Source organism: Perca fluviatilis, chromosome 11 (genome assembly GCF_010015445.1).
Source record: "Perca fluviatilis chromosome 11, GENO_Pfluv_1.0, whole genome shotgun sequence".
NCBI classification, from domain to species: domain Eukaryota; kingdom Metazoa; phylum Chordata; class Actinopteri; order Perciformes; family Percidae; genus Perca; species Perca fluviatilis.
The window spans coordinates 25071888-25085897 of NC_053122.1; the positions used below are offsets into that span (position 1 = coordinate 25071888).

A 14010-nucleotide genomic window follows, 5' to 3' on the forward strand; every position below is an offset into this window, starting at 1 on the left:
CACCATGTAGTCTCTGATAAGTGTTGGCTGATTTGATAAACACAATGCCTGGCATTTTTTTTTCCATATACCAGCAGTAGTAGTATCAGTTGTAGTAGAAGTAATAGTAGTGGTAAGAGTTTAGATTACTGTAAACAACTTTTTCAGAAGGAAGCCATTTACACATACTTCTGTCTTCAGGAGGTCCAGGTGGGCCTTGATCTCCGGGAGGCCCTTGATCACCATCATCCCCATCTAGACCTGGGGGTCCCCGAAAAGTACCCCCAGGCTCCCCAGGGTCCCCTTTGATGCCTGGAAAGCCATTGGGACCACGTGGGCCAGGCACATAAATCCCAGATGAATGCCCTGTGTAATGTTAGTCAGAGACTGTAAGCATTATATTTAGGGAAACCAAAAGTCATACATATTTATACTGTACCTTTTACGTAAATACAGTACAGAGGGATAGATAGATAGATAGATAGATAGATAGATAGATAGATAGATAGATAGATAGATAATAGATAGGTAGATTGGTAGATAGATAGATAGATAGATAGATAGATAGATAGATAGATAGATAGATCCACCTGGAGGTCCATCAGGTCCAGGAAATCCATCAACACCTGGGGAAAGAATAGTAACTTGTGTTATTTCTGTATAGGTAAGTCTGCTGAAAGCAAATATTGGTTTATAGAGTTCTAACCACCAGCAGTAGAATAGTCGGTCATCTCACTATGTCTCAATCTGGTAATTACACAGCATTATGTTCATCTACCTCGATGCCCAGGGAGCCCAGGTGAGCCTGGGAAACCAGGATCTCCACGGTATCCTTTGAGAGGCTCAGTCACCGGCCCAAATATCTGTAGACAAAACCACAGTGGTGGAATCGCGGTGGAACAACAAGAATAGCTGGATTGACTTATGCTGTACAACACACTTTTACTCAATAATAATTAACATAACATTGAAGAAAACACTTGGAAACTGGCTTTAAATACCACAAAGTTCAGGAGTATGTGGTAGAAAATGATAAGAATAAACTCACATCTCCAGGTGGACCAGGGGGACCCCTATCTCCCTTTTCACCCTAAAAATTAAAGCAAATCAAAGGATGAGACAAAGCATATCAACCCACCAAAAGACTGGATATTGATTTGTTGGCACTAACAAATCACTGACCGTCCATCCTGGTGTTCCTGGATATCCTGGATCACCTCTGACGCCAGGTCTTCCCTAAAGAAAATTATATTGTATTCAAAAGCCACACACATGATATCATGAAGACTCTGCACACTACATGCACATTCATAGCATTGTAGAGCAGTACCCTTAATGTTTGTCCAGAATCACCATCCTTCCCTGGCTTTCCCTGTAAGGACAATTAAGGACAACAGTGAAGGACTGGCAGGTTATGCTTTCTATAAAGAAAATAGTTCATGAAGGGCCTCAGGCATCCTTAATTCATTTCATTATTAAAAATGTTTTGGTTGGCATTACATGGCAGTGATCATGAAAGCAATCAATAGTCATATGGCTAGATAGGATTAGCAGAAGCCTCTTCTTCAGAAGCAGTGCCTCAATTCAGGTGCATGCCCCAAGCTAAAAAAATAAAGAAAATGTTAAAACTAAAACAGTTTTAAGTCTGCAGCTGAGATGTCCCTGTTGTCAAATCCACATGGCACACATCATTTTAGGTCAGGTTCAGATTGAAAATTCTCAGTTATGTTGGGTGAATTTGATGCATTAATTCCTAAAGGAATATCTGATACATTCAGATCCAATGAAGTCAGATTGACCGCAGCTATGGACAATGTTGGCCCCTTTAGAACCGCTCTAAGAGTCCTCTTTCTCTTCTGTTCTTTCCTTTTCCTTTGTGGCGAATCACATTGAGTTTACAGTAATGCTGCATTACTGCCCTCTGCTGATCATCTTTTTTCTTGAGCTATTCCCAAGGTGTTACTGGGTGGTCTTTCAATGCAAAGTTAAGTGGTGAAACATCTCTGTTTGCAGGGAGAAAGATGTGGTGCAACAGCCTAATAACAGCAAATTTCAGTTTTTTAACACCACTAAATTACAATAAGAAAATGAGGCTTAAAGGTGGGGAAAAGTGGAATCAATGGCATGTTGTATCTTACTTCTGGACCCTCCAGTCCTCTTTCTCCCTTTGCTCCTTTGTTGTAATAGCCATTACCAGGGTCTCCCTGAGAACAGATTGAAATAGGGACAAGAATCGGAGGGATAAATTAACACTAACAAGACAGAAAAAATGTCTGTGAGGATCTTTGGAGATCTAAAAAAATCAAAAAGGGCATTCATTTTAAAATGTGTAAAGTATATACTTACTGGTGCACCCATGCAGCCTTTTTCTCCTACATCTCCTCTGTTTCCCTTTTCACCCTGAATAAGACATACATCTTAGGTTATGGTTCATTAGTTGCAATGACAACAAAGAAATTTAATCTAACCAATTTGCCATAACATTTGCTGTGGACATTCCTAGTCCCTTGACGATGAAACCTAATATTTCCTCTAGTGTCACCATCAGGCCATCTACACAAGAGTTATCAAACTCTAATGAATAAGTGACAATTTAATTTACTGACACATCATAAGCTTTTTCTCTTATGCCACATGTCGATCTGTTCCTTTTCTCCCTTTTATTTCTTTCATTTACGTTTAAGTGAAATGAGCACTTTCATCCGGCCACTATTAGAACCATGGCTAAATGGAGGTTAAGTTCAAATGCCTCCTGGTCAAACAGTCCCAGCTAAATTTGGAAACTGTTCAAACTTGGGAAGTGTGACACCACTGTGCTTAAAAACAGGACATTATACCATTGTTAATACAGGAAACCCCACTCTGTGGAGTTTATAATTGCTAGAGTGATTGTGACCTCAGTCTGTTACTGTACCTTTACCAGGAGACTCCCAATGAACTCATTGACCCGACCTGGTGGCCCCGGTGGCCCTTGTGGTCCTCGTCTCCCCTACATCAAACATATTGAGATCATCCTAAAACATAACTAAGACATATTGTTTACAGATATTATTATGGTCATGTCACAGAAATGGTGAAATGTTGTGCTATTAATGCAACATGCTCTCCTTTAATGAAATGTAACCTTATTAATCAGGCTGTTCTCATGAACCATCCATACTTTGGAAAGTAATGCACTGTAATTTGTATGTAATACATGTATTTTTTGCTGTATGCACCATATTAACCGCTGATGTATAAGACCAGGAATCACCATGTAGGGAGGTGTTCAGGGTGGATGGTTGGGTCATGAAACACAGGACTTTTAAGGAAACATGTGTTTGTGTTCCGGGAATACTACTAACCGCGATCTTTTTTTCTAGTCTTAACTGCTCGTTTTGGTGCCTAAAGTTAGCTGACATCGCTGCATGATGGTAACTTTTGTGGGCTAAACTCAACTGCATCAGCAGCTGAAAGGGCCATCACCTCGCGGTGCGCTGTCCCCGGCTCACAGCCACCTTTTGTTGGCTAAACTCAACTGCATTGGCCTCTGAAACGAGTTGCACCTTGCGGTAACCCGTACCCGGCACACAGTAACCTTTTCTCGGCTAAATGTAACTGTAAAGATCGGCTGTCACGTGACCAGCCGGCTGTCGCCTATTTCGTAGGATATCATATGAATTGTTGAGCATAACATTTCATACAATATCATTTGAAAACCGTTCATGAGAATGCATTGTACTAATATACTGTAACAGTGTATTGAAAAAAATAAATTACCTTTGGTCCACGAGGTCCTGTACCGCCTATGCCTTCTTGACCCTGTAGGATGTGAAAGCAATTGTAACTTGTTTATATAAATAACCTGGGATCTCGGTCTTTCTCAAAAACTCTCATGTTTCTCCCAGTGTGGCTGTGGTCAGATTCCCACGTTCACCATCCTTGTTGCTGCCAACTCCCACCAATGGGTAAGACTGCCCTCTTCTAATACACTGAATCCTATCATCACTGTCAAAAAGGAGTTTCACAGGAAACCAGGAGACCGTATCACATGTAGTTCACACTACATTCCAAAATACTGCCCTATCAAGGAACAAGCACTGTGGCCAAACAGTAGTAATCACCACAGCAACAGCTAAATATTTCCATTTTTCGAGGTATTGTGAACACTGCCAACTATGATAATTGAAGAACAAGGCCAAAACAAAAACTCTGCAGCTGTTTTTTTTTCTCTGGGCCACTGAGACAACCAGTTAACACTCATTTTCACAGGTATACACACACATACACACACACATCCAAAGTATTCATCCATACTTATTAGCATCACCTTAGATCCTGCAGCCCCAGCACGGCCAGGAAACCCCTGTTCATAAAGAATGCAGACAGTTATATCAAATAACTTTTCCAGAGTGCTATATTATGTACTCTGTGCATGCAAACGAAAAACTTTACTCACGCCTGAGCCCCATGGTCCAGGGTCCCCTGGTAGTCCCTGCTCTCCAGGAATACCTGGATATCCCTAAAAAACAAGGAAAGGTTCCTCTTAATATAAGTACTGTACAACTACAAATACTGCACAAATATTAAATAAATATAACTCTATTATTATTAACGCAATCTAAATATTTACCGGCTCTCCGTCCCTCCCAGGTGGCCCGGGGGGCCCTGGTGATGAATCCACTGATACCAAAGATTCACCCTGTCAAATAGAGAAAGTAAGTTTATCTAACATGTACCGAATCTAGTGTTATAGTTACAGTTATGTAGTAATACTTCATTGTTGTATACTGTAACGGTAGCTCACAGTTGGGTTCTGCAGGCTTCATCACTCATCTTTATGTATCTGTGCACTTGACATGCATGCATGTGCTCAGATTTAGAAAGAGGAGTTGTCTCTATGAAAAAACTGCATAAACCTTACTTTTCATCCACCAATTTAGCAACTAGTGCTCTCTGTTAGGGTTACAATTTGACAAACTATTTCCAATAGTCTTTGCCTTCTTGAAGCTTTAGTGCATAACTTTTTTGAAACTACGCACTATAGCTTTAAGGGTTTAACAGGCTTAAAAGGGCCAAGCTAGTTAAAAGTATCTACAGCCATGAAAACACAGCACTAGAAGTGTAAGTACTGACAAGTGGACTCTCACACACTAATATCTCACACTCACAAGTACAAATAATGAGCTTGACAGAGATCCAAACATGTTGCCAGTGAATATTTCAATCCTGACTCTCATTTGGAGTCCACACTGCAACTACTTTATAACTGCCATGAGAATGATATCATCCAGGTAAAACAATTCAGAAATCCCCAGGCTGCAGCAGATTGAACGATGTGTCCACACAGTGAGAAGGTGTGGGGTTTAGGGATTAGCCAAATACTGTAGTAACCTGCTGTACTTGTATGTTATTCAATGGCAAGCAAAACAGAATAAGTTCTAGTGCCTGGAAACAACAAATGTGGAAGATAATTTGACAAGACTAATTGATCTACTATGAGAACATGCACTTGCATATATGTTTGCCACATGGTCTCGATGAGGGGTTTTTACCCTCTAAATGTCACAGAAAGTGCCCCTCGGGTTTATCATAATAAACCAGATGAATCTAGTTTCTTTAGACTAAACATGTGGAGTAGTGTTTGCATGTGTATATAGTGTGTGCAGGTTAGAGAGATGGCTCATGCACGTTGTATTCTTTATTTTCCAAGGAGCAGGGGTGGTTGAACTGTCAAAGCAGACTATCCATCCACCATATTAGACCACAGCAGTATCACCACTACTGGAAGTGCTCTAATAGATGGCAAGCTATTTGGAGCCGTTTCTACCATGTGGTCATATGACTCTGTCACAGTCAGGAAGTGGAAGAATGCCGTCTTTTGACACCCTGAGCTTAACAAAATGTTGGCACCATCACATGAAATGTCCATGGATGGATAGGTACTATCTTTTGATAGTAACTTTTTTTTTTTTAAAGATTATTCTAGATAGGACAGCTGATGACAGGAAACGGGAAGAGAGGGGGAATGACATGCAGCAAAGGGTCGCAGGTCAGAATCAAACCGGTGGCCGCTGCGGCAAGGGTTGAGCTTCTGTACATGGGTCGCACGCTCAACCAGATGAGCGACCCAGGCCTGATAGTTACTTTATTAATTCCAGCAGGGAATTGGACCATTACAGCAGCTTAGCAAAAAACAGACAAAGATCATGTGCAAAAAAATATACAGTACTTATCAATATACAATATTTATTGACAACACAATATTCTATAGAAATAGAGGAAACAGAAAAGAAGGAGGATTTTTACTCTACATATGTATGTGTAATGATGTGATGGACATAGTAGTGCAAAATGAAATACAACATATACTGTAAAATTATACTGCAGTCATGAATCATAATGCTCACAAGAAAACTTGCTTTCTGGTGCAGTAGGTCTATAAGGTATACTCTAGTAACTCTGAATGAAAGTAAAGAGTTTTTGTCCTAAAAATTAGATTTGAGAATGAATGCATTTCTCGTTGCAAATAAAATTGGAAGTATGGACTTGATAGAAGGAACACAACAAAGAAACACTTTAAACAAGTTTGTGTTCTATCATGGACTAGGTACAAAATGAGCTCTGGGAGCTTAGGGAGGCAGAGAGGGGGTTTTCATGGTGCATCAGGATCCTGCTAATAAACTTTTCGAAAGGCAGTAATTGCTGAGCAATTCTGCAGTTTCAGCCTTCCTGAACACAAAAAGTACTAAACAACTGAAGGTGGGTGGCACAGCATTCATTTTATTACCTTAGGTCCAGGCCAGCCAGGTGGACCCTGTAGAGTAAAGACAGAGCTGAAGCAAATTTCGAACAGTAAACGTATTCCTTGATGGTTCATTTTAAGGACAGCACTAAACAACAAAAGACTAAAAGTGCAACAATTAAAAACACTGTATCTAATTACAACATAAATAACTTACTGCAAGTCCATCAAGGCCTTGGGCCCCGGGAATACCAGGAGGTCCATCTTCTCCCTAAAAGTATGCAAAGACAAGTTCAGGTTTGTCTGAGAATAGAACAAGCATGATTGAAAAGCTCTCTACTTAAAGCACCATTGTGCGAGCATCTAACAAATTATCTAAAACTATTATATGAAAGACATGCTACTATACCACTGTTAATATGTAATGTTTTCTTACATCTGTTCCATTGCAGCCTGGGGCCCCTGGGGGTCCTGGAGGCCCTTGTAAACCTGGGACACCCTGTAAGAGAATATCATCAGAAGTTAGAAAAGTATCAGGCATCTATAAACATATGCAGGAACACACACTTACACAATACATACATTTAGAGGATGAACAGAGTGACGGATGTATAAGAAACTAAGATACCTTACCGGTAAACCGTGAGACCCAGCATATCCTTGTTTGCCTTCATATCCCTGTAATGACAGTAACAAACCCAGCATACCTTTTTTTTTTTAAAGCACACAGGAGCTACAGAGTGAATACCTGGTCTACCACAGTGTTTGCATTTTGTCTATACACATACATACTGTACTATACACAAGTCATTTCAAACATAACTCAATTTTCACTCACTGACACATCAAATAAACAATGATATTACCGGATCGCCTTTTGGTCCCATAGGTCCATCAGGCCCAGTGTTGCCCTGTCAAAGACAGTGTATAATTAAGAAATAATTAATTAATTATATAAATATATATATATATATATATATATATATATATAAATATATATATATATATATATATATATATATTTTAATAATAATAATTATTATTTTATTAAATAATTTCTTACATTGACGGGGAGTCATGGTAAACATTCATCATCACTTTTAATAACATATATGTCAGGAGACAAGCAGAAGGATGTAAAAAAAACAACCTGCACGGTACTACTACAAAAACACGTACGTGAGATGTCGCGAGACTTACATTAACTACGGCAACACTCTGTGGTCAAAACAGTGTAACAGTAGAACTGTCTACATAGTTAATCTATGTTAGTTGGTTAGTTATGTATTAATAAAAGTGATATTGGGGTAGAAAAGAAGAAAGTGTAATTTATCAGTCCATACACAATTTCAGTCAATGTTGCCCTCAGTGACAACAGTATTGGATTTGGAGATTTACAGACTATAAGAGCGAAGGAGCCACGACAGCCAGGCTGAAATTCTACCTTTGGTCCCGAAGGCCCAGCGTGACCATCTGATCCTAGAAGGCCCTCTGACCCTGGGGGACCTGGGGCGCCTGGAAAACCTTTTTCTCCCTGTGAGTGTGAGTGAGAGAAAGAAAGAGAGGGAGAGATAGAGAAAAAAGAACAAGGAAGCAGACCGACCACAAACGACAATAAACAACAATAGAGATGATATTTCAAATTTTACAAATTTGTATTTGTAAATTAATGTAAGTTAGGATGCAGTTGTTGAAGAATTCAGTTTCCTGGATGTTTGTTGAAATACTACTATGAAATTGAAATTGATGTTTAATAAATAACTATTGCCTTCCAGCAATGATAGCCAATGCCTATTCAAATGTACTTTAAATTGTATTCACACATGTAATTGAAGACTTTGATTTACAGATGCTAAATCATGATGTTTTTTGTGCTTTTCTGCTGATCATGGTTACACACCACATTTACACACCACATGGTTGAACATTTAAGCTTGTTTACTCCTACGTTTCCAAATATTACTAGTGGAAACAGACCTGCAACTACATCAGCAAACATTAATATTATAGTTTTGTATTATTATTTTGTTAGTCCCTGTATTAAAAGACCTGTCAATCGCTTTGTTACGCTTTTGACAGTGAGACTGACGTTTAACAAAGTGAAGAAAACCCAATTCAAGCCTACTGCTCAATCACAGTTGAAGTGTTTTTATATTATTATTACAATTTAATAAGAAATGATTAAATTGAATAAATATTTTATGTAGCATTAATGAATGTGTATATGCATGTGTGTGGTATAGCTGGACGCATAAAGATAAAGAAGACACATTCATTCAATTTCTCCATGCATTTTGAATATACAGTCTATAGAGTCGCAGGATGTTTTGCAGACCATTGCTGAGGCTGAACTGCTGACTAAAGAGCTGTCATGTGTTCTGCTCTCTCTCTGCTTGGAGCTCACTGCAGCTTGATTTAAACTGAAATAGCTCGTCTCTCCTGTAACGCTCAAGCCCACGTTAGCCAATCAGAATCCCGAAAATACAACACGGTCTCACGGCAGTTCGTGAAATGGTCACGTTATTTTAATCTATTGATTCGTGTTCACGGGGACGTTTTTCGCGTTTTTTTCGTGGTGGCCAGCACAAAATGGTCTATACAGAGATTGCGGGGAAGGACGCCTCACACCCTGGGAGACGGGCGCCTCACATACCGGGAGACGGCCGGGGGGGGGACGCGCGACAATAACGGGATGGCGGAGGTTGGGTTTAGGAAAAAAACAACAGGGAACAGACAAATACAATTGAACAAGGTGCTCCTTTTTAAAATATATATAATAGAGATAGAGAGAATAATTGTGTACCCTTTTTCATCCCTTCTGAGTTTGCAGGTATGATTTTAATATAACATTATAGTCATCATTGTCTTTAGAAAAAAATGTTTTTGTGGAGGTGGGGCGGGCTAAGCTTTTGTCCTTTAATGGCATTTTTCCCCCCTTACATTACTTTTACTTTTATACTTTAAGTAGTTTTGAAACCAGTACTTTTATACTTTTACTTGAGTAAAAAGCGAGTTGATACTTCAACTTCTACAGAAGTCTTTTCAAACCCTAGTATCTATACTTCTACTTGAGTAATGAATGTGAATACTTTTGACACCTCTGCTCGCTACCGTAGTCGTGCTGTGACCACGACATATGCTTCCCATTTAAACACATTAGTTGAACACGAATCAATAGATTAAATAACGTGACCATTTCACGAACTGCCATGAGACTGGGTGGGAAAATAGCAACAACAGCAACAAATCATTTCCTCTCTCTTCCCTTCCTCAATTCCTCGGCTGCCTAATCCTCCCTTTTTCTCAGTTTACATGCAAACAATCAAACAAAGTTTTCCAAAATCTCCACTCAGGCCAGAGTTTTTAGAAAGAGGAATTCTCCGTTTGCGTGTAAACGAAGGGCACAAACGAAGGGAAATGTCTCAGTTTTTCAAAACCATTAACCATGTTTGTGTAAACGGGGTATAAGACCCACTTAATAAGCTATTTATGCTTTTTTAAGATCAGACTAGTGTAGCACTGTACAACTGCACCTTGAGCGTTTTGATTGTGAAAAATGTTAATAGTGGTGGTAGTAATAACAAATGCAATAGGCCTTTTACACAGGACACATTTTGTCACAGTAGAAAAAGCAGGTGTAAAAAAACATGTCTCACTCAGATAAGATAATATAGTTCCATCAAATGTGAGAAGTTTATACATTTCATCTTTATTACAAAACCAAATGAGCTGGATCACACTACAGTACATGTACATGGCCTGTTAAACCATGGGTACAAATGCAGTAATTGAAACCCACGCATTAATGAATTTGATGAGTGTTTTACACAGACAATTTATGATCCACTCACCCTGCTGCCTTTCACTCCTTCACAGTGGCACCTTGATTTTCCATTGCACGCACACTGAAAAGAAAATGTAACATTGTTCAATATGTATTGTGTAAATGGAAAACAATGTCTAATTCATTTGATTATTATATCTATTTAGAAAGCAGTGGTTCTCGGACATGCTCCCCTTTGGAAGCAAACCATGCTTTCCCATACCACTGTAAACCAATTTAATTTCTATCAAATATTACCATATTGCGAAAACTGGTAAAATAAGTCAAGTTGAACGTGTACTAGCCTAAATAAGTAATTTCTCCTGAATCTTGACAGCATCGCTATAGCGGAGTCTTTGTTCAACACAGTGGCCTTTAATTTGAAGGCTGTAAACATTACTGCTCGTCAGCAGAGGAAAAGGTTCAGTGAAGCCAATGGGCTAAAAAGGTAGAGCTATAGTAACACAATACAGTAAAATGGGCAGTGATTTGTCTTTAGGCTAAATATTAGGTTAAGTCAGCTACAGGCTATAAACTACTGATATAATGAACCATTATCAGTTAATAGGAAGTAATTTCAGATACATTAGATTTCCATCTGACCTTAGCATTGTGGATATCCAGCAATAAACCAGAGTACACTGCCTCTTGACAAAAAGGGGAACGCTGGGTCTGATACCATTTCTCTTATACCTTAATATGGATATTAATAGTGACCTTTTACTGTAATTAATTACATTTCCTTGTGCATGAAATGATAATTAAAGGTGCTGTAGGTAGGATTGGGAAGATCCAAGGGGGTAAGCCAGCCTCAACAAAGCGTACCTCCCATGGCGCCATTTTGATGCTAATAAGCCATCAGGTGCCGTTACCATTCCATTGACTGCCATTCATTTTGGGGCCACTTTGACAGCGGATAACTTTACATCTGAAGCATTTAAAGACTCTATTTGTCCATTGTTTATTTCTAAAGAAACACGACAATGTATAAAAGGCTCCATTACCTTGTATCTCACGTTATGGCTCCGTAGCAGCTTTTTTTGTAAAAATGGGCTAACGATTGTGTCATAACCACGCGACTTTCTGTCAAAGCTCGCAGGCAGTTTCGACTTACATTAGCTGTTTAAGTTGAATTACTAATGTTAACTAGCATTTTAGTTAGCAATAATTAGCCTGTGCCCATGTTATCTCCTAACATATACCTACGCTCTCCGTCTCTGCAAGATTCGGAATGATTGAGATTTCTCTTGGCACAGCTACCAGAAGACTTCCAACTTTCAGACAGGTTGCTCACGTCACATCTACGTCAGCAAGCTCAGTTGGAGGCTGCGCAGTAACACTCAACCATCACCGGAAAGGTGCTTCTAATATACTTCACTGGTCTCCGTAGAAAAAACGGCGTCACATTGTCCATTTATTTTACTGTCTATGGGAAGATCCAGGAATTTGGCCACAATTTTTTTAACATCAACAACTTCTCAGTCCCTCCCGCCTTTCTGCTAAAGCCCAAAACTTTCTCCTAAGCCCCTACCCCCACAAGGGAGAATGAATCTGTGTGCATGAGCAGTGATTGACACGCAGTTAGATACCCCCCCCGGCCCTGATTGGTGCATCTGAACAGGGAGTGGGGGATTTTTGCAAATCGCACTACAGGCTGTAGGTTTTTTTTAATTACCTGCTTCATGTAGTTCTACTGGAACATAGGGTCAGTTTCAGCAAATATGACAGAAAGTTAGTTTTATAAGTCTTACCTACTGCATCTTTAAGGATGAAAATAATTGGAAATTATATTTGTCTTATATGGTTGGATATGACTTTTGTCATGGCTATAACAGCAGCTGGGCTATAACAACATACAAATTTAGATTTCCTTATTTGTGTTCTTTATCCTTAATAACTGTAATGATAGACGACTGCAGGCCATTGTAGTCACAGTCATGACGTCATCTGTGTTCACCTAGTGAATGACTGAAAACGTAAGAAGCTGGTTAAACTCATGTCGGACTAACGGGTTCTTTCTTAATTATTACCATTCATGACAATAACCGATGCTCCGTCATTTTATTTGTTTCAATCTAGTGATACATAGAAGGGGTTTATAGAAAAAAACTTTGTTAAGTAATACATAAATGTCTCTGCTAACCTTTCCACCGTTTTATTTCCATTCTACCATTTCCTGTCCCTTTTCCACAATCTTCCATGAAAGGGCCCACCAACATAGCCCAGTGAAGTGAATAATGTATACAATAAATTAAATGTGCAAACAGACTGCAACAAAACCCTGCATCTCTTCAGGATACAAGATGTTTGATGTTAAACATAGACATAAGTTACAAACAGACTACGACATTGTATATCAAAGTTAAAGCTGTGAAGAATAATTGGTGCTAACGTTTTACACAACAGGAAACACACAAGGAACATACTGTTACAGAATGATGCATTGCTGTTCTCCCATAAACAGTGATTTAATACATTTTTGTGTGGGACCTGGGAGAGTTACAGCAAAAGAAAGGTAAAATTATACTAAACAGCATTACCTATAGTATAGCTCAGCAACTAACCCAATGCAGTCTAATATGAAAGTAATAATAAGCAACAGTATGATCAGGATTGATGATCTGACAGGATTACAGGACAGGCTTACAAATAAATCTGTGTCCCCAGTGTGTACAGTATGAAACGAAATCAGAATTGGAAAAAAAAAAATACAGCCAATACAGTGTTTGCATTTTAATACCTGTCCAGATAGGAGTCTGCGCTGTTAGCTAAATTAAATCAGATCAGTTTACAATGTTATGTCAGTAAGGAAAAATTTATCTTACATTTTTGGCCCAAGTGCCAATCAGCATCACAGCAAACAGGATCAGAAAAACTTCAAACACTGGCCTTCCCATGGCTCCTTTATTGCTGCAGTTATATCAAAATCTCAGGAAAAAACCACAAACATCCCAGAGTTGATTAATGTCTTTTTGTGCGTCCTCCTCAGCAACTACCCTGCACATTACACACATCCACTGCTGTACTATGGGCGATGTTAGGTCATGGCTTCAGTTAAATTTGTTTTGGGTTAAAGTGCCTGAATAGACAGAACAGCCCAGAGAAGTTGTTTAACTTAATCCTGAAGAGGGAGGCGGTCTGAGTTTTCTGATGCGGTCAACCCCAATCATCATCCTTCTCCTCTTATCCCCAATACTTACAAACAGTGGCAGTTACTCTGTTTGGTTTCCACTGATACAGAGGCAGGAGATTAGTTTGAATCTTCTCTGAGATTGTCCTGCTTAGGATGCACTGAAGCGTTCATGAAGAATAATTTGAGCTTCTGAATTTGGGTGAGTTGTGAATGGTGTTTTATGGACTGCTACCTAGACCACACAGGGTGTAAACTTTAATGCTTGAAGGATATTACCTGGGTAGGCACCAACTATTTCTTTATCAGTAGCATATTTAGATTTTTTTTCTAATCATAATTGCATGTACTACA

The 14010-nt window shown here is 39.1% G+C and overlaps 1 protein-coding gene across 1 annotated transcript in view; it reads right to left on the reverse strand.

Annotated features, from left to right (window-relative positions):
* The window catches only part of LOC120568128 (collagen alpha-5(IV) chain-like), a 30125-nt gene extending 16663 nt beyond the window's left edge, over nt 1-13462 (reverse strand). The window contains exons 1-21 of the mRNA XM_039815405.1: nt 13352-13462; nt 10555-10608; nt 8148-8237; nt 7570-7614; nt 7337-7381; nt 7140-7202; nt 6921-6974; nt 6749-6775; nt 4592-4660; nt 4418-4480; nt 4289-4324; nt 3739-3780; nt 2894-2968; nt 2326-2379; nt 2118-2183; nt 1310-1351; nt 1162-1215; nt 1028-1069; nt 758-842; nt 570-605; nt 169-345 (exon numbers count right to left, since the gene is read on the reverse strand). Coding sequence (XP_039671339.1) covers nt 169-345; nt 570-605; nt 758-842; nt 1028-1069; nt 1162-1215; nt 1310-1351; nt 2118-2183; nt 2326-2379; nt 2894-2968; nt 3739-3780; nt 4289-4324; nt 4418-4480; nt 4592-4660; nt 6749-6775; nt 6921-6974; nt 7140-7202; nt 7337-7381; nt 7570-7614; nt 8148-8237; nt 10555-10608; nt 13352-13423 — 1291 coding nt within the window. The 5' untranslated portion in view covers nt 13424-13462. The remainder of the gene's footprint in view (nt 1-168; nt 346-569; nt 606-757; nt 843-1027; nt 1070-1161; nt 1216-1309; nt 1352-2117; nt 2184-2325; nt 2380-2893; nt 2969-3738; nt 3781-4288; nt 4325-4417; nt 4481-4591; nt 4661-6748; nt 6776-6920; nt 6975-7139; nt 7203-7336; nt 7382-7569; nt 7615-8147; nt 8238-10554; nt 10609-13351) is intronic.
* Between the last annotated feature and the right edge of the window lie 548 nt (nt 13463-14010).